The 21,503-nt window shown below is 17.8% G+C and overlaps 1 protein-coding gene across 9 annotated transcripts in view; it reads right to left on the reverse strand.

The window, feature by feature from the left end:
• LOC108004089 (uncharacterized) overlaps nucleotides 1–20,356 on the reverse strand; it is a 46,726-nt gene extending 26,370 nt beyond the window's left edge. For 2 of the 9 annotated variants that reach the window (XM_062073252.1, XM_062073260.1), the window contains exons 1-6: nucleotides 19,834–20,328; nucleotides 15,302–15,487; nucleotides 14,803–14,933; nucleotides 10,256–10,382; nucleotides 3,639–3,764; nucleotides 155–298 (exon numbers count right to left, since the gene is read on the reverse strand). In XM_062073252.1, the coding sequence (XP_061929236.1) occupies nucleotides 155–298; nucleotides 3,639–3,764; nucleotides 10,256–10,382; nucleotides 14,803–14,933; nucleotides 15,302–15,421 (648 nt within the window). In that variant the 5' untranslated portion in view covers nucleotides 15,422–15,487; nucleotides 19,834–20,328. Of the gene's footprint in view, nucleotides 1–154; nucleotides 299–3,638; nucleotides 3,765–10,255; nucleotides 10,383–13,449; nucleotides 13,622–14,802; nucleotides 14,936–15,301; nucleotides 15,521–15,669; nucleotides 16,005–16,072; nucleotides 16,396–19,833 lie in introns of those variants that run through there. The other 7 variants (XM_062073256.1, XM_062073255.1, XM_062073258.1 and 4 more) reach the window with 7 other exon arrangements.
• Nucleotides 20,357–21,503: the final 1,147 nt, after the last annotated feature.

The raw sequence follows: 21,503 nt of genomic DNA on the forward strand, positions 1-21,503 counted from the left end.
TTATATGGATAGTCTGACTATAGAGATCATAAATAATTGTTACATATATCAATCGATTGTATTCAGTGTTAAAATGATATTTATAATTTTTTTTTAATTAGATTTATTTTATAATCTAATTATATCTGTAAGCAAACTATATATTATTATATACCTTCAAATCTAGAAAATAAAGCCATAATTGATCCGCCGTCAATTGTCCTTTGTAAACTATTGTTCGTATAGAAAGTGAGCATATGTAATATCTAATTCCTAATTGTGGTACAGAATGGGATGATCTTTTCCTCAAAATAAAAACCTGTAGTGGAAATCTAAGTTAGGATTAGAATTCGACAAATTAATATTATATAAATATTTAATTTTTTTATTTAATTTTTTTTATTATATAAATTTAAATGAAAAATTAAAATATTAAGACGATATAATTATTTTTATTTTTTTATTTATCGAGATATTAAAACTACTTATTTTTTTTGTATTTCTTTAAAGTTATCAGTTATAATAGTCATTTTGCATTTATATAAATTAATACAATATAATTTTATTAATGTTCTGGTAATATTAAAATTGAACTCAATATATTAAAAGTAAGAATACTAAAAAGTTCGACTTAATCTTAAAATAAAAATAGAAGACAATTTATTGAATATATGAGTACAAATAATTATTATTATAAGTTTTGTAAAATAAAAATCAATTAAAAATCTTGTAAAAAATAAAAAATTCAAAGAACAATTAATATACATACTTTTATTGCAATATTATTTTTGCATTTTTATGAAAAGTTTTTTATTTAAAATAAATTATTTATATCTTATGAAATTTTATAAATATTTCTGAAAAAATCTATCTAAAATTTATCTATCTAGAAAAAATATAGAAATGAATTTGAAAAATGTATCTAAAAAAAATATAAGAACGAATTATAAATTAGTATTTTCGAAAAAATATTTCAAAGAAATATATATATACTATATATTATCGCTGTAAAATAATTTATATGAATTCAATATTTTACTAAAAATACAAGGATTAAAAATACTTCACAATTCAAGAATGTTACAATTTTTGATAATGTTGGAATTTCCAAAAAATTAAAAAATTCAAATAATTGGAAACTAACTTTTAGATTTTGATGAATTCAAATATATTATATGTAAGATGCTGAATGGAAAAAAATGGAAAAAATTTAAGTATTTTATATGATAATATATATATACTTACAAATATGACAATGATTATTCCTCTTTCTTCGCTCACAAATAATAAAATCGAATAAAAATAGGTCGAAATAGAGAAAAAGAAAAATCAAGGAAATTAATTAAAATAAAAAGATATTGGCTGTAAATATTATCAATAAATTCAATTTTATAAAGTTTTTCTATCATATTTACGTGCATGATTATTATCATTATTCTTACAAATTTTTACATGTTTTACATGAAAAAATCAAATATTGAGCAATATTTTTCTGTACAAATAAGCAATTCGATTTTAATTTTTAAAGATATTTACAAAAAATTATACGTTTAAAAATTATCGTTCAGATGAATATATATAACGTTCGTGATATATAATTGTTTTTACAAATACATCACAACAGTTGGCATCCAGATGAATCAATTAAAAAATTATTTCTTCATGGACTTGAAATATTTCAATCTATAAAAAGTTTAGATTTTACGAAAATTGAATTTTTTGAATCTGTGAAAAACGAAAATAAAATTCTTGTGCAACTGAAATTATAATAATCGAATGATTACAATGATAATTATATAACAATATAAACATTAATATCAGCATAATATTTAGAATTTATTATTGAATATTATAATTTTGGTCAATCAAAGGATTATTTTATATTTTTCTTTCAAATTCTGCGAATTTTTGAGAAACCTATATTGAAATTGAAATATTTCAAAATCCATAAGAAAGTAACTTTTTGATTGGTTTACTTATTATATTTTTTAAATGTCGATTATTACAATAAATTATTATTAATATATTATTTATTTTTATATTAATATGTATCATTTATTTATCATATTATATAAATAGACAATATGTGGCAATAATGAAATTCTATATGAAAGTAGCATTTTTTTTGCAAATATTTGGAAAATTAAGAATATATGAAAAAATTCAAAGATGTATACTTAATTAATAAATGTTAGTAATAGATATTTGTAAAATATATACTATCTATAACTATAACTATATAACTATATACTATCTAATCTATATACTAGCAATTATAATAAAAACAATTTATTTTTTGCACGAGCGACTCTCATAATGTAATAATAGTGGACAAATTGAAGTAAATTGTACATTTGAAAATACTAGATAATAGATATTAATGAATATAATTAGATATTATCAGTTATTCAATATTCGATTACTATAGTGAAAACTATTATATTAGTAATAGCATACAATATATTAATAATGTCTATATATACAATTTTTTAATTTTTTCAATTTATTATAATTTCAATTTATTATAAAATTTTTATTGATATTTCAGAAATTAATAAATATTCAAATTAAAGTTTTAGATCTGACAAGTAAGATTATAAATGAATTGTAAGATTCATTTCTTTTGTCCTTCAAAAAAACTTCAAAATTCTTGCTTAATGATTAGCAATTGAAGCTTTTCGAAATAATAATTTCTTGCAAATAACTCAAAAATTAAAACCGATAGTTATGTCTAAAGGAAAAAGTTCAAAACTTCTTCACAATATATTTCAAATCCATTAAAATCAACGAAGAAGAAATTAATCAATAGATTGATTGAAAAATTTAAAATATGTTTTTAAAATTAACTATTAATTTTCTATCAACTATCAATTAACTATCAATTTTCACTAAAAAATTCTTTTTATAATTCTTTTAAATAAATATTTAATTTAAATATTAAAAAGAAGTATTATAAATAAAGATATTATAAAAAAATTTGTTATTTTAAAGATTTTTTAAAACTCTTATTTATCACAGAAATAAATGATTTTTAAAATATTTCGAACGTTATTAGTACATTAGTTGCAGGAAGATATAAACTAGCAGCAATTTAAAAAATAAAATAATCTTTAATCAACACAATAATTAAATTCATAACTATAACACTATAAAATTTACAATCAAACCAAATTTATTTAGAAAATATCCATAATAAATTTGAATCAAAAATTTTGTTTCAGCGATATAGAATAGCGATATATATTATTCAAACGTTACATAAAATAATATAAAAAAAATACAATATATATTTATATATTTATATATATATGTACATATATATGTGTATTCAAAACGATAATGTTGATATATGTTTCAATGGCATGAAAATATTAATATAATAGTGAAAATATAATTAGTGAAGTAGTTTATATTTTAAATATAAAAAATTTAATTTTATTTAAGATAAAAAATTTAACGTAAATTATGTAGTAAATATAAAATTAAAATATAAATATTATTCAATATTTTATATTTATAAATATAATTATATTTATAAATATAATATATAAATATAAATATAATTATTTTTATAAATATAAATATAAAATATTGAATAATATTTCAATAATTCAAATAATATTAGATATAAATAAAATATTATTCAAAATAATACATACTTGTCGTTCAAGATTAATGTTGTCTTCATTACCAGTAACAAAGACTTGACGCATGTAAGGTTCACATTTTCGCGCTACTTGACCAATTCGTATATTATCTGTTGGAACATCTCGCCAACAAATTACCTATAAAAATAATATTGTAAAAAAAAGATACAAAAATTATTATTTTATAATTATGTTATACTATACTATATTATAAATATTAAATAAATATAAAAAATTCAGAATTTAAACATTATTTTTATTTATTTAATTTTTATTTTTGATATGACTTGAACAATGTTTTTGTAAATATTTTTTTAATATAAAAATGAACAATGAATAAAAGCTAAATGTTTGAAAATCGAATGTAAAAAAACAATATTAATACAACATTGAAATTTTTTTTATCAAATAAAATTATTAATATTACTTGTAAAGATTTTTTAAGTTAAATAAAATTTAATACAATTTAAATCGTATTTATCTATATAATCTATATACTCAATAAATGATAATTTTTTCATCTGTTAATTTTTGTGATAAATAAATAAATATAATTCAAATTATATTATTATATTCTATTTATATAAATTATATTTTAATGATAACCTTAAAAATATATTGATAAAAATTTTATTTAAAAAATAAGAAAAAGAAAAGTTCTATTATTATATTACTATTCGAGGTATAAATATTCGAGTTTAGATCAGATTATTTTATTTGATCATTATCAACTTTAATTAAGATATATATATATATATAAACGAATAATTCAAAAATATTGTTCGCAAATATTTAAAAGTCAATAATTTGTTATATATTATTCGCTATTTTAAAAATATCCATATTATCGATAATATAGACTCGTTGCAGAAAGTAACTTAACAAATTTAAAAATTATAATATTTTGTTAAACTAAATTGAAAATGAAATTAAAAATGGAATGGATTAAATAGTTAATTGATAATAAATATTTAAGTATTTCATATATTTAAGTTTACATTACATAGAATTTTTATTATTTATATAATAAGAATTGCAATAAATAATTTGTATAATCGTTCGGAAAATATGTTGACATAAAATAAATCATGTAAGAAATAAAATTTTAAATAATAGAAAATATATGATAGAGAACTTAATACGAAATTTGATATTTACAATTGTTTTAAAAAACTTTTTGAATATGAATTTTTTTGATATATTTTCTATTATAATTTATTATAATTATATTTTATAATTATATAATTATATTATAATTTATTAATTATATTTTGATAAATTTCAAATCATGTCTTTGATAATATTTTTTGAGATAACAATTTATTATTTTTTATTATTTTTATTATTTAATATTCTATTCCTATAAAAATGATATTATGAATGTTAGATAAAATCAAAACTTTATACTGATCATCAAATAATATTAAAATTAATAATATTTTCTTTAAAAAATTTAGTGTTAATTTTATCTATATGTTTAAAATTAATGTTTAATTATAAAATTAATATAAACCAATTAAAATAATTGGTCTCGAATATTTATTTTTTATTATTATTAACTAATTCTGTTAAATTCTTTGATATAATATTCATAAATTTCTAGTTTTGTTAATATTTTTCCTAAATTGCATATACTAATTCATTGATAAATAGATTACTAATAATAAAATTCTATATTTAACAGTTGAGATAAAATTTTTATCGATTAATTTTTATTTTAAAATTTTTTTTCATTTTTTTTAACACAAAATAGTAAAGTATATTCGTATAGTATTTGTATAGTATAAATGTACATTCAATTACATACAAAATGTAAAATAGTAATAGTAATTAGTAGTGTACATTCGTTTGTTTATTTGAATAATATTAAAATTTGATTCATTATTAAATAAATTTTCGTAAAATCAGTTTTACTTATAAATTGTTTAGCAAATGTTAAATTACGTTTGTTAAATTACGAAAATATTTTTCTTGATAATCGGTCTTAAAATTTTATTTTTATATGTATATATATATAATTATGTATTATATATATATATATATATATATATATATATAATTTTTCTATATATATATATATATAATTTTTTTTTTAAAATAATGATATATCTCATTAAAATGAATCATATAATATGAAGATCAAATTGAATTGAAATTAAAAAAAAATATATATAAGAAAAATGTTTTAACAAAAATTTAATTTAAAAAGAGATATAAAATAATAAATTTTAATTATAAAGATGATTTTAAGATCAATTAAAATCAATATCATTTTTTTAAATTAACCATTTTTTTTTGAATATATAATTTTGAATGCAATAATTGATTTATTTGAATATCAGTATAAAAAAATAGCTATTTATGTCGAAAAATTATTAACTTAGAAAATATTACTGAATTTTATAAAATTTACCACATGAAAAATAAGGAATTTGTGATAATATTTTACTATATTATGTTTTTTATTTATTTTTTATTTATTTATTTTATTTATTTAATTATTTTATTTATTTTTTATATCTAAAATTTTACAAACTTTAGTTAAAATATCTTCTAAATTCATGATTTTTCTATTTATATAAGTAAATTTTTTTTAGGAAATATACAAATCTTTTAAAATATTTTTATTAAAAAAAAACTTAAAAGAAACATTATTTTATATAACTTGCATTTCTTTAATATGAAGATATAATTCAAATCTTAATTTTTTTATAAAATGAAAATTTTGTACCATTTCTATATATCACGCGGTCTTTATGATTCCATAAATATTTATAAATGTTTAGATTTTAAAAAATTATTTTTTAAATGTTTTACTAATCTTTTTACATATTTTGTAATAATATTAAAACATAATTTATTAAACAATATTAAACAATATTAAAACATAACTTTTAAACATGTGTTTTTTTGCTAAATATTCATAGTTTTTTTTTAATATTGTAACATTTTAATACTTAGAAACTTTTAATATTTTAAAATATTATTTTTTAAAAACAAAGAAATATGAAATAATACAAAAAATATTAAAATATTAAAAAAATTAAAAATATATGATTTAAATATTAATCTTTTAAAAAATTTGATTAAAAATAATAATAAAATTTAACTAAAAATATTTGTTAATTTATCTATATATACATATTTTATATACATTTTGATTCTACATTACAAGAACAAGAACAGAATATACAAGAACAAAATATAAATATGTGAATATCAAGAAATGATAATAACAAAATATTCTAAATAAATGAAAAATATATTTTTTCTTTTGGAAATAAAAAAAAATCAGAAATAGAGAAATTTTAAATAGATCAACGTATTTCCCGCGAATGTATTCTTAAAATACATTTCTCCTTTTTTATCACGCCAGCAAACAATATTTGAACAATTATCTATCATGTTACCATTCAAACTAAAGTCTTTTTTATTCTATTTTATCTAATGCAAATTTTAATTGTTCATAATTTGATAAGTAAGTTTTATTCTATATTTTTATATAAATTTTTTTTATAAATATATAAATTTTGTATTTGTTTGTAAGGCCAGTCTGAAAGTGTCGATATATTAACAATTTGTAGATGCAAAATAAAAATATTAAAAACAAGATTATTTAAATATTAAAATAAAATTTTCATTTTATAAAAATATTTATCACAATCATATAAATTAAAAAGACTAAAATAGAAACTTTTAATAAACTTATAAAAATTGTTTGTCGATTAAGATTAAGATCAATTTTCTCTTTGATTTTTATTTCAAATCATTATTTCAAATATATATTAATAGATATCTAATTGAAATATTTATTATACATTTGCAAAATCAAATAAATATTTGAAATAGTAATTTTATTTGACATAAACATTATTTCAAATTAATTTTATTTAAGAAAATTAAAATACATTTTTATTTTTTATTTTAAATATTATTTAGAATTAACATAAATAAAAGAAAAAAAGAATAGCGATCTCGACGAAAATTTAAATATACATTAAAAATTATAAATTACACAATGAATATAAAATAATTAAAAAACATACATATCTTTTATTGTTTTTTTGACTTGAATGATCAAAGAGTTGAATTTTAGTTTTAGTATATTTGCTAGAATAAACTCTTTGATATATATATATAATTTCTTGATATATAGTAACGAATAAAAACTTAATTCAATGCTTGTTTTATGAAAAATATAATAATTATTCAAAAAAATAAGATTAAGATAATTATAAAGTGAATCTAATAAATAAAGTATAACATCTATAATATATTATAATAATATACTATATACTATAATAATATATTATATAATAATATACTATATATTAATAATTATAAAAATATAAAAAAAATAGTAAATTTATGTAATGTTTATAATTTTATGTCTCGTTGAAAGTTTAAAGAATGAATAGTTTAATTAAAAAAATAGATAATAATTAAATAAATAATAATTAAATAATTAAATAAAAAATAGAAAAATAATTAGTCATTATTTGTTGACAATTATAAAAAATAATTTTATTTTAAAATTATTTCTTCGATTTTTCAAGTTTGAACCATGAAGTTATTCGGAAAAGAAAAAAAAATTATTTTTTTTATATGATAAAAAAATTATTCCTACTTAAAATTGCAAATAAATATATAATTGTAAATATTAATTTCGAAATAATATATTATACAAAATTTTGCGACATTTGATGAAAATGCAAAAACACTGAATAGTAGCTCAAGAAATTACTAATAAGGAATAAAGTAATGAATAGATCATTTATCATTTGTCAAAAAAATATTGATTTAAAAATTAAAAAACAAAAACTGACAAGAATATATATATCTTTCTAATAAAAATATAACACGATCTATGAAGAGAATTTATTAATATTTATAAAGAATGGATTGTAAATGATTAGAAAAAAATAATATAATTTATTAAAACAAAAGTAAATCGATCTGAATCGAATGAAAAGGAAACTGTTTGAATTTCATTAATAGAAATAGATCAAATATCGAAAATAAAATGAATTATGAAATTTAAAAACAAATTTATTATGGAGTTAAATTTTTTCACACAAAATATATTAATGTGATAAAAACTGAAAAGATAATATAATATTTTAAAAAATAATTTACTAACAGTTGTCAATTTCATCATATAATAAAAATTATAATAAAAATTGTTTCCTTGCAAATTGAAAATTCAAAAATACACAAAAGTAATACAATAAAAAGAGTAAAAAATTGGCTTCATAATCAAAATTTTTCGAATAAAACGACATAAAATTCTTAATATTAATTCAATTGAAAATTCATGGATAGATAATATAATATTTTAAAAAATAATTTACCAACAGTTGTCAATTTCATCATATAATAAAAATTATAATAAAAATTGTTTCCTTGCAAATTGAAAATTCAAAAATACACAAAAGTAATACAATAAAAAGAGTAAAAAATTGGCTTCATAATCAAAATTTTTCGAATAAAACGACATAAAATTCTTAATATTAATTCAATTGAAAATTCATGGATAGATAATATAATATTTTAAAAAATAATTTACCAACAGTTGTCAATTTCATCATATAATAAAAATTATAATAAAAATTGTTTCCTTGCAAATTGAAAATTCAAAAATACACAAAAGTAATACAATAAAAAGAGTAAAAAATTGGCTTCATAATCAAAATTTTTCGAATAAAACGACATAAAATTCTTAATATTAATTCAATTAAAAATTCATGGCTAGATAATATAATATTTTAAAAAATAATTTACCAACAGTTGTCAATTTCATCATATAATAAAAATTATAATAAAAATTGTTTCCTTGCAAATTGAAAATTCAAAAATACACAAAAGTAATACAATAAAAAGAGTAAAAAATTGGCTTCATAATCAAAATTTTTCGAATAAAACGACATAAAATTCTTAATATTAATTCAATTGAAAATTCATGGATTAATTATTATTAAAAAAAAGTTAAATAAATTCGAGAATCTATCAATAAGTTATGGATATGATAAGAAATGAAAGAAATATAGAAATTATAAATAATTTAATGTTTCGTAGATTATGAACATTGAAAAAAATTAATAATATTAATTAATAACAATAAAATACAATAAAAAGTTGATTTACATATAAAATATTAAAATAAAAAATTATATTTCATTTACGAGATTATCTAATTATAATAATCTAATTTTAAAATATTTAAAATTGGAGCATTTTTCATGAGACAAACATTGAATATTTATCTTTTGCTTTATACTTTTGCTTTTCTTTTGTTTACATTTGTTTGATATATATATCAAACGAATAACATTTATTATTTGTTAATCAATTTAGTGAATAATATTTGCAATATATACTGTTTGCAAGGGAATTACAATTATCAAACATTAATGTTTTCTGTAAATGAATTATTCGTGAATAACTCGCTAATAATTGCAAAATGATACAACAAATGGATTTGATAAAAGATTTTCTATTAATAAAAATATATTTGTAAAAATATTAATGTCTTCATCATTTTTTACAATTATACAATATTTATTTTTATCAAAAAATTCTTATAATGTAATGAATCAGAAAAGTTATTGAAAAAAAATAATATATCATACCCTCAAAGAGCATTCTTCAGCTAATTTTTCAAATGCAGCTTCAGCTTGTTGATGTGAATTTTTATCAAGAAACAGAATACCAGTAGCATAATGGCCAAATTCTGGTAATTCGATATTTTGTTGTTTGCTGAAAAATAAAAAGATTTGAGGAAAATACATATAATAATAAGTTTTTATATAATATAAAATATGCAAATTTTAGTCTTAATTATCAATATCAATAATAATCTTATACGATACATTCATTACTGTATAATATTAGCTAAAAATAATATAAAATAATAATATAAGATAATAATATAATATATATAAGAATAATATTGTTTATATTTATTATTACTGAGAAATTGGTCAGTCATGAAATTATTATTAAATTAAATTAAATTAAATTTATTATTACCATTAATTAAATTAAATTAAATTATTATTTTATTTCAATTTAACAATGAAATTGATATGAAATCACATTGATACAATTTTAGACACTTAAAATCGTTTGAAATCACGAAATCATTTAAATAATCAAGAATGTTGTATTATATAGTATTCTTCATTCATGAGAAAATTTTTTAGAAAACTTTGATTTTTTTTGATATGTTTTAACATTTATAATGCGACAAATATGAATATCTGATGTTCATTTACTGTTGTGATTATTTCTAAAGCGATCTATGATGTTATGATCAATAAACAATAGATTTGACAAGATAATGATGAAAATATGCTAGAAATGATAGAATCATTTTCAGTCTCATATGAATCTTGCTTAAATTATAATATATTTTGATATCTATATATAGAGTTCTTTCATGTATAATGTTTAGCTCATACAATATATAAAAGAATTAACATGCTGAAGGGCTAAAAATATTATTATAATAAATATATTCTAAGTTTATATTCTTTAAAATTAAATTTAAAACAGTAATTTTATCATGTATTTTTTAATTATGTAAATAATAATTTGAAAATAATTTAGAAAATTTTTTAAATAACTTATTTAGAATTTAGAAAATTTTTAATTATTAATTTAGAAAATTTTTTAAATAACTTTATATTAAAATTTTTTAAATAAGTTATTTAGATATATTTTTTTTTATTATATATAAGCTGATGATATTGGATATTTAGATTATATTTTTTATAACAAATGATCTAGAGAAAATTTTTATACTAACAAAAAAATATAAAAGATTCTGACAATATTAATATAAATCATATACTAAAATTGAATAATTTAAATTTAATTTGATATTTAAATTTATTTAGTTTAATATTTGAAATTATTATTAAAACAATTACAAATATAATTATATAAGGTGGAAAATTTTGCACATAAATTATTAATGCTTAATATAATTAGATATATAATTTACATTTTACGAATTTTACGAATTTTACGATTTTTTTTACGAATTTATAATACAATATGCCTTTTAACCATAAGATAATGGTAAAGATAAAATTCTGATTAATAAATTAATAAAAATTATACAAAGTAAATTTAATGATTTCTTGGTCACGAATTTCTTAAAATTCGCAGTATTAATAATGATGAAAATGCATAATAAAATATTATTATTAATACAATCTATAAATATTATTAACACTAATTAATTATATTATTAATAAAATTAGTAATATATAAAAATTTTAATTTTTCTAAAATAAAAACAGAAAATGAAATGCCTATAATATAAAATATAAAATATAATATAAAAATATATTTTATAAAAAAAGACAATTTAAATAAATATAATTACAGATATATAGATATATGATTATATAAAAGAATATAGAAATGAAATATAAAATATTAAGTTAAGTAGTATATTAGTATATTAAGTAATTAAGTTAATCACAAGAAAATTAGTGGATTTAAAAAGAGTTATAAGAAATGGAAAATATATTTTGAGAAATAAAATTATATTCAATAAAAATAAAGTAGTCTATTTGTTTAAAATATCAATATTAGAACAAAAAATAAATAGATAGATGATATTTAATATATAAAAAATATATAATATATACAAAATAGTTGACTAAAATAGAACATTAATGTTTCTTTTAAACAAAAAATGAAAATGAAAAGATATCACATGATATAAATTTAAAAGAATTATTAATTTTTATGATGGTCTCAAAGATCATTTTTTATATATATCAGAATAAGAAAAGTTGACATGTAGAAGTTTGATAAAATCAAAAAATTGATAACATTTAATAAATAATTATTTTTTTAAATTGGAAAAAATCATTGATAAATAAAGCAATGTTTTTTAGTTTTTACATTATATTTTAATGATTTAATTGATTTTTTATAATTTAATAAATCAAAGTTGTAAATTCTTAAAAACAAAAGAAATGTTACATATAAGAAAATCTAAATTTTTATTTGTTGTAAATTATATTATTATTATATTAATATTGAGTTGAAAATATTTGTGTGTTATTTTTAAATTATCACTTACAAAAAAATCAATTAAAATTCTTAATAAAAAATCAGAGAAATATTAAATAGAGGTAATTATTAAATAAATTAATAAAAATTCTTCATTTGTTTATAATCATAATTAACAAAATTCAAGATTAAATATTCGAAGAAGAAAAATCTTTTATCATTTAAATTAAACAAAAATATTTATTTAGAAAACAAACAATTTAATTCGATAATATGAAATCAATTAATATAATTTTACAATATAAAATTAAATTTATAATGAATATTATTCGAAATCACATAAAACATTGAAAAATTACATGAATTTTGTAGTTGAATTTTTTTTCTTTTGAGCGATCAGTGCTTTTTTATTATCAATCAAATACTGTTCTATTCTGAAAATAAACAATTCTCTCGTAAAAGGCAGTTATTTATCAGGTATACTTATTATTCGCTTTCATTCTAAAACGGGATGAAAGATTTAAGATGACAATAAATCGTTAAGTTGTAAAATGAACAATATTATTTTTCAAAAAAGAATAGAATAATAAAATGTCATCTTAATCTATCATTACGATTTAGAGCTTATTATTTTCATCAAGTAATCTTAATATTTTTCATTTTTTAAATTATACACCATGAAAAAATGTGGAAATCTGATTCTTCTTCTTTGATAATGATGCTTTTTTCATTTATCAATTTTATTATTTTTTTTGTTTATAAGGAAGAAATAGACATATATATATATACATACCGAATTATGTTTTGCCATAACTTTTCAAAACATCAATTGAAAAAAATGATATGAAGTATAACTGTAAATCTTTCTCAGAAAATGATTTATCTTAAAATTCCATTATGGCACCAATTGTTCTATCCTTATTTCAGAACACATTTATTATTTCTTTTTTTCTCGGGAAAGTGAGCTAAAGATATGAAGAAAAAAATAGAAGATGTATAATGTACCTATGTACCAATAATGTACATACATATAATTTTGAAATTTTTAAAATAAATATAGAATCATAAAATAATCGTATGGCTGAAATAATTAGACTTCAGAGAGAATAATAATAAAATAAACATAAGTTAAGATCTCTAAAATAATTATATTTTAAAAAAAATAGTAATTTTAGAATTCATAAATCAGACTGAGAATTAAATTTAACCTAAAAATTATATATGTAATTTGGAAAGTTTTTGCATTTATAAATAACACAATTTGTACAATATTCAGTAAAATGAAAAATCAAAATTGCTATATCCTAACATGAATCTTATCAGTAAATGCATTAATATTTGTAATTCAATACATATATTATAATATGTAATATGTATTTGTTTTACTGTTTCCGTGTAGAATTAAGTTATCTTCGGATTTTTTAAATATATTTAAGTACGAAGATATATTAACGATAAATATAAGATGAGTCATTTCAAATAATTCATAAATTATTTGATCTATAAAAAAATATATATGAACAGAAAAATATTTTTTCACAATATAAGTTTTACAAAATTCAAATTAAAATATCGTCTTATAACTTTTTATTATAAATATAATTATATTCTTTATAAATTTTAATTTTATGTTCAATGAACAATAAGAAATGATTCTTATTGTATCAATCATCAATTAATTGATTAAAAATTCACGATTTTACATAATAAAATAAAGTTGATTTTTATATGTTTTACATATTCATAAAATTAATAAAAATCAAGTTATGTCCTTTTGTACCATAAAATTTTTGTACGAAAAATTTTTTTTATAGTTTAATTTATGAATTATTTAAAATAATTACATTTTACAATTCATTATATATATATATATGATTATATAATTTGTGATATTATTTGCTAATAATAAAAAATAATAAATAAATATATATAATATTATTAATATTAATAATAAAGATAATAAAAAGATAAACATGCAATATTTATATAAAAAAATATAAACATAAAGTGAGATAAATTACAATTTCATCATCGATATGCATAAATTATGAAATTGCGAGCACACATTATTGAACAAGTACATTCTATTAATACATCACAGAATGATAAAGCAATAGAAAGTCCATGAATCGTGGTTATCTCTTACCGCAATTCATCGGCGTAATACTCATGTGGAATTGCACATAGAACACCGGCTCCATCACCAGTATCGTTATCACAAGCACAGGCACCCCGATGGTTCATGCGCGCTGAAAGAACCTCCGCATCGCGAACAATCTACGATAAGAAAATGAGAAGCATACATATTTCGAGTAAACGATAAATAAAAACCATGATCTTATATACAATAATTAATAACTAGACACGAATTTATGTGAACATGGATAAAAGATCAAATTTATTTTTATCACAAATTCATGTCTATTAAGTTAAATTAAATCAATTATAAATGTGATCGAACATAAAAAAAGTGTTTAATTAAATAATAGAAATAAAATAATCCTTTTAATAAAAAAATTCAATTCGTTATTCAATTTACCATCTCTCTCAATTTTCTTTCTTATTTATTTAAAATAAACAAGAAATAAAATTCTTAGTTATACTTAATCAAATATAATAAAAATTTATAATCATCAGTACCTTACCTTATGTGATTTTTTTCCATCTATGGCAACAATAAATCCGACACCGCAAGCATCTTTTTCAAGAAGTGGATCATAGAGAGCTTGTTTTGGAGGAAAACTCCAAAATTTGGCTTCATTCATATTTTTTATTTGAAAATTTCTACTAATTTCGAATTAACTTGTAGAAATTTCACTTTCACTAAAACACTGAATAGAATAAAAAAATTTATAATATTATATCTGGAAAAAAAGAAAATAGAAATGATAAACTTTATTAAAAAAAAAAATAAAAATAATAAACTTTGTTAGAAAAAAAATAGAAATGATAAAAGTATGATTGAATTGTTATGATCGTAATTTTATCAAATGAGATCCGTAAAGTTACATACGTCGTCTAAGAAATACGAAAACTGAATGTACTTGGGCGCACACTCCTGCCCCATTGATTCATTACGTAAATTGTATGCGCGTAAAGTCTATTTAATCGTCTATTGCAAAAGATAAACTATGACCGTGACGAGGGAAATTGCCGCATTCAAAAAGTAAAAGAACCAGGTGCTGCGTACATTGTTCGAAACATCCAAATTAAACAGAAAAGAGAATTTATTTGAAATTCGATTAATACTTTTTTTTCATATAACTTATTTAAAAAATACTAATAAATTTACAAGAAGATTCAGATTCAAGTATAGAATAAAACTGAATACGTATGTTTTGATCTTTTGCGTTGCTTCTTTTCTATACATACATAGATATATGTATATGGTATAGAATGCTTTAAGCACTACTTACATTTCTCTCTCTCCCTCTCATATGCGCACGTGCGCACACCATATACAATATTCAACTTGAAATTTGATGTGTCGCGAATCTGATATGGTAAATTGTTGATATCATTGATCAGAGGTCACCTCTGCGGTCGAGTTCGAAGGCGTAGATTCTTATATACATATTCTTCTATCAAAGGTAATATAAAACTAGATCTTGTTATTGTACATATTATACCGAATTGATCGGTTGAGAACAAGAAATATCATTCTTTATACTATTAATAATATCAGTATTATAATCTAATAATTATCAGTATTATAATGCTTATAGTTATCACAATAAATTTTACCTAAGGGGAAAAAATGTATTCATTTATTAATAAATATTTTTTTAAATAGAAATCCTCGTAACATAATAAACGAAAATTCACCTACTCTTTTATCAATATTCTTGATATAATCTTGAACTAGTAACTCTTATTCATGTATGGCTTTCATATAGTTATATAATAATTAGTTTTTAATAATTCGTAGTAATCATGATTAAATATATGTAACACAAGATTTGTTAAAATAGAAAAATCTATATTTTAGAAAATAAAAAAAGTAAATATATTACATATATATACACATACAAGTAATAACTGTTAGATATATTTTCAAAACAAGAAAAAAATTTCAATTTTTTTTCCATTAAAATTAAAAAAAATAAGAGAGCAAAAAATATGTTTTTGATTTTTGATAATTTCAAATATATGTAAAAATGGGTTAAAATGAAAATCATTAAATTATTAAATGTTCATGCGACATAAACAAATATTTCTTAAAATTATTTTTAATAATTTTTCACATTTCACATTTAATAGCATATTTATAAAATATACTTGCAATTAGTTGATACGCTTATCCTTGATTAAATTTCCTTATAACATTTATATTTTTTTTAAACAGTTTATAAATATATTTTTTTTTATTATTTGCAAATAATTGTTTATAAGCCCAATAATATTTGAAATTTTAAAAAGTGGACTAAATTCTTATTATATTGTTATGATGGTTATCGAAAAATTTTTATTTTATTATCGTTTCTTCAATAATTATATTTCATTTTTTCTTTTTTTTTTTTCAATATTTTATTTTTGTCATTTTTTTGACATCTCATTATTAGTTTGTCATATTATCAATATCATCGAAATTGCCATATATCGCCTTTATTATCATATCGAGATATGAATAAAATGACGATTATTTTCTCCTTAAAGATTTTTTACGTATTGTTGTTGAATTTCGAAGTCTGCACTTTTATTGTATATAATCATATTGTATATAAATATACATACTGCATATAAATATTCTTTAATAAATACTTACTTTTTTTTCGATTCATGTTACTATTATACATTCTATTCACTACATGTAAATTTTATTTCAGTTTTGTTTGGCTTTATCTTCTTTTTTCTGTCTTCGTCATTTCTCTTTTCTTTTTCTCTCATTTTCTTAATCCGCTTAACATCGTACCACAATCATTATTGTTTCATTCTTCTATTTTTTTCTTTTCTTTTATCTTTTTCTCCTTCTGTTTTTCTAGTGCACTAAATTTGAATATTCTACATTTATGTTTCAATACATTTATATTTTATTATCTGTTTTCCAAAATTTATGTAAAATTTTTATATTTCGCATTTTCTATATGTATCGAATATCTATCACGTACAATTTGTCTATTATAAATTTTTTTATTTCATTGAATTTCATCTAAATACATTAAACATATTCATATATCTTTTTAATTTTAAATATAATAAAGTTAGAATTTGTTTAATACAATTTTACAATACATGTATCTCATTTTATAACATTATATACTCTTATATCTTACTTACTAATGCATTCCAAAATTTAAAAAAAAATTTTTAAATTTTCAAATTCTTTGATTTTGAAGAATATATGAATATAATAAATTCATTATATTGAAAAAAAAATTAAATTTAAAATTTAAAATGTAAAAAGAAATGAAAAAACATAAAATTTATTTTTATTCTATACAATTAAATGTCAATATATATTATATTAATATTAATAATTAATGCTCATGACACAAATTTTATTCTTATATATATCCATGCGCAACACATCAAATTTCAATATTTGACAAATCAATGGTATTTTTCGTTTATTCGGCAATTTTATGAAATATATTTATAAATACGCATACAACGACGAATTTAGAAGATGTAGATATGTATTTAAATATTTGGCATTTTGCCAATGTATCAATAGAATCTCGAAAACTCTCAATTTCCTTTAAAATATATTTCTATTTTAACGCGAAAGTCATTAATAACATTACATTTTAATTAATTTTCTACATTTTATTCATTACATATTTTAGTTTGTAAATTTTTTGTAAATAATTTAACTTGTAAATTTTTTGTAAATAAAAAATTTTTCTCTATAACATAATTTATTCTTTTTTTAGATAAATATTAATTGTCCTATTTTGATACTTTTTATTCTATTTTCTCTTATGTTCTATCTTTATTAAAGTTACATTATCTTTATATATAACATATTAAATTTTTATTTATAATATATATTATATTTATCTTATAAATTTCTATAATTTTAATTTAAAACAATTAGAGAGAGAGAGAGAGAGAGAGAGAGAGAGAGAGAGAGAGAGAGAGAGAGAGAGAGAGAGAGAGAGAGAGAGAGAGAGAGAGAGAGAGAAACAGACAGACAGATAGACAGACAGACAGAGAGAAGAGAGAGAAGAAAAGGAAAATATTCTTTTCTCCATTATATGTATATTAAATATCATACTTATATCAAAAAGTTTATTATCTGAAACTTTTCTCTTCGGAAATTTTAATTTTAAAGATAATAAGAACAGAAAAACTCGTTATGAATGCATTAGAGATACATTAAGAAATATATGTTTGTGTATGTATATATGTATATATATACATATATAACGTGCAAGTGCGCGTATTATTTAATCTTATTTTTCAATTTCTTCTAAATATTCATTTCTCTTTTTTAAGAATATTAATTAAATTAAATTTTATGATATCTTTGAAAATATTTTAATTAATCATTCATAATTATTAATTTTTGCTAATCTAATTGTATATTAATTATTTTATAGATTTATAGATTATTTATTATTTTAATGGAGAAAAGATTGAATAAAAAATATATAATTTTATATGAATAAAAAGAATTTTCACTTTAAAATTTTGATAAATTATTATAATGTAAGTTATATACTTTATATAATTATTATACTTTGAATTAGCAAGAATATTTTATAATAAAAAATATATGAATTTAACTTGAATGTCAAATAAATATTGATTCCAATCAATTTTACATGATCCTTATATGATCAATCACTTAACATAATACATAATATGCGCACGCACACAACACGTACAACAACGTCAATGATTCTATATCTACGACGTTAACGATCGATAATTTACATATATCCCATTTAAGATATTATAAAATTATAAAATGTTTCTATTACTTGTTCTACTAAAATAATGAAATATCTATAAATGAACACTTATATTTTAAATCTTCTAAACTATATATCTCACATCAAATTTTATTCAATATTTTTTAGATTAATTAAATCAAGTTTATTTTACTTTTTACTTACATACATCTTATATATATATATATATATATATATATATATATATATATATAAATCTAATTCTAATTATAACATATGTTTATGTAAAATTAAAATGAAAAAATAAGAGAAAAATTTACCTATCAATTCGTATCAATGATTAATATACATGTGCTTAATCCGTAATGGTTAGTTCGCAAAACTGCAAATTACGTTGTTACATTCAATCAATGTTTCAATATCATATAATTTTTGTTTATTTAATATAATTTTTGTTATATTTAATAATCTTTTCTTTGATTTTCTAATCAATTCCTGTATATTAATACACTGCCAGTAAATCAGCCAATATTTTATTCAAAGTTTATTCATTATTGAAACAGTTCTTCAATTACTGCTTTCAAGTATCCAACAATTCTATCAATGTAAAAAACCACTTGAAACTAAATAAATTTTTATTATTGTTAAATAATTCACTATTATGAGTATCACGTAATCAGGTAACAAGAAATCACTCACAATCCAATGAAATCTGAATTCAATTTGAAGTAGACATGACCGTATTTTATGAATTGAGGAGAAAATGTTTCCACCTGACTGCGACTATGCCGCCTCTCTCGGCAAATTTTCAGTCAATATCAGCTAAATTATAATACGTGTATGTAGCATGCGCTCTCTATCGTACGATTCTCTATAGTACAAGAAGTCGATACTGGTTTAAAACATCTTTGATTGGTTGATTCATTATACGTCTAAAAATCTAAAAATATTTAATATAAAATAAATTTGGTTTAATAAAATTTTATCATAAAATTCTTTACTTTTAATTTAAGAGTTTCATCATTAAATTTTATTGAAAATTATTTATTTTTAATTTATATTATAAATTATTTATTTTTAATTTATGGACACAGTATAAGATATATTGAATTCTGGTTATTTTTTTTTAAAAAATACAAAATTATTATAATATACATTGATATATGATGACAATTTTTCATTTATATATGTGTTTGATATATCTATTTATTTATTTAATGATATTAAGTTGAATATATTACATTTGTAAGAAAAGGAATTTTAAAATTATATATTTGTCTGTAACTTTTTTTTAAATATATATTATAATAATTAAATTTTCTGAACAAACGGATGTCTCAAAAATAGATGAATTATTATTATAAATTATAATTAAAAATTATAATTAATTAAAATTAATTTTCCTAATTTTTAATTATTATTTATTAATTAATTCTTCATTAAATTTATTTTTTATCTATTTATTATTTTTTCATTTAATTATTGCTATTTTCAAAATACTTTTATTTTGATATTTTTCGAAATATCCATTTGATGTAATAAAAGAATATTTTCATATGCAAATGATTTTTTAAAGACAGAGTTTTATTTCCATAATTATTTTCTTTAATTACAAGTTATTTTTTTATCTAAAAATTACTTTATTATTTTTATGAAATTAGATATTATTAAAAAAGAATTTAATTTTGTCTAAAGTATATTTTTTTTATCAATATAGATTGCAAATAATTTTTATTTTTTAATTGCATTATATATTTTTTACAATAATTAAAAAATAGGTGATTTATAGATATAATTGTTACAAACTATAAACTATGATAATGATTTATAATAACATATACAATTATAGCATATTCATTTTAAATCATTGTTTTGTTAAAAAAAATATAGTACAAATATATGTATGTATTTATGTATTTATATATATTTTATATTCGATATATAATAAAAAAGATATTTTATTTACTGCAAATTCTTCGTTATTTTATTT

The sequence above is a fragment of the Apis cerana genome, linkage group LG3 (genome assembly GCF_029169275.1).
Source record: "Apis cerana isolate GH-2021 linkage group LG3, AcerK_1.0, whole genome shotgun sequence".
Classification (NCBI taxonomy): domain Eukaryota; kingdom Metazoa; phylum Arthropoda; class Insecta; order Hymenoptera; family Apidae; genus Apis; species Apis cerana.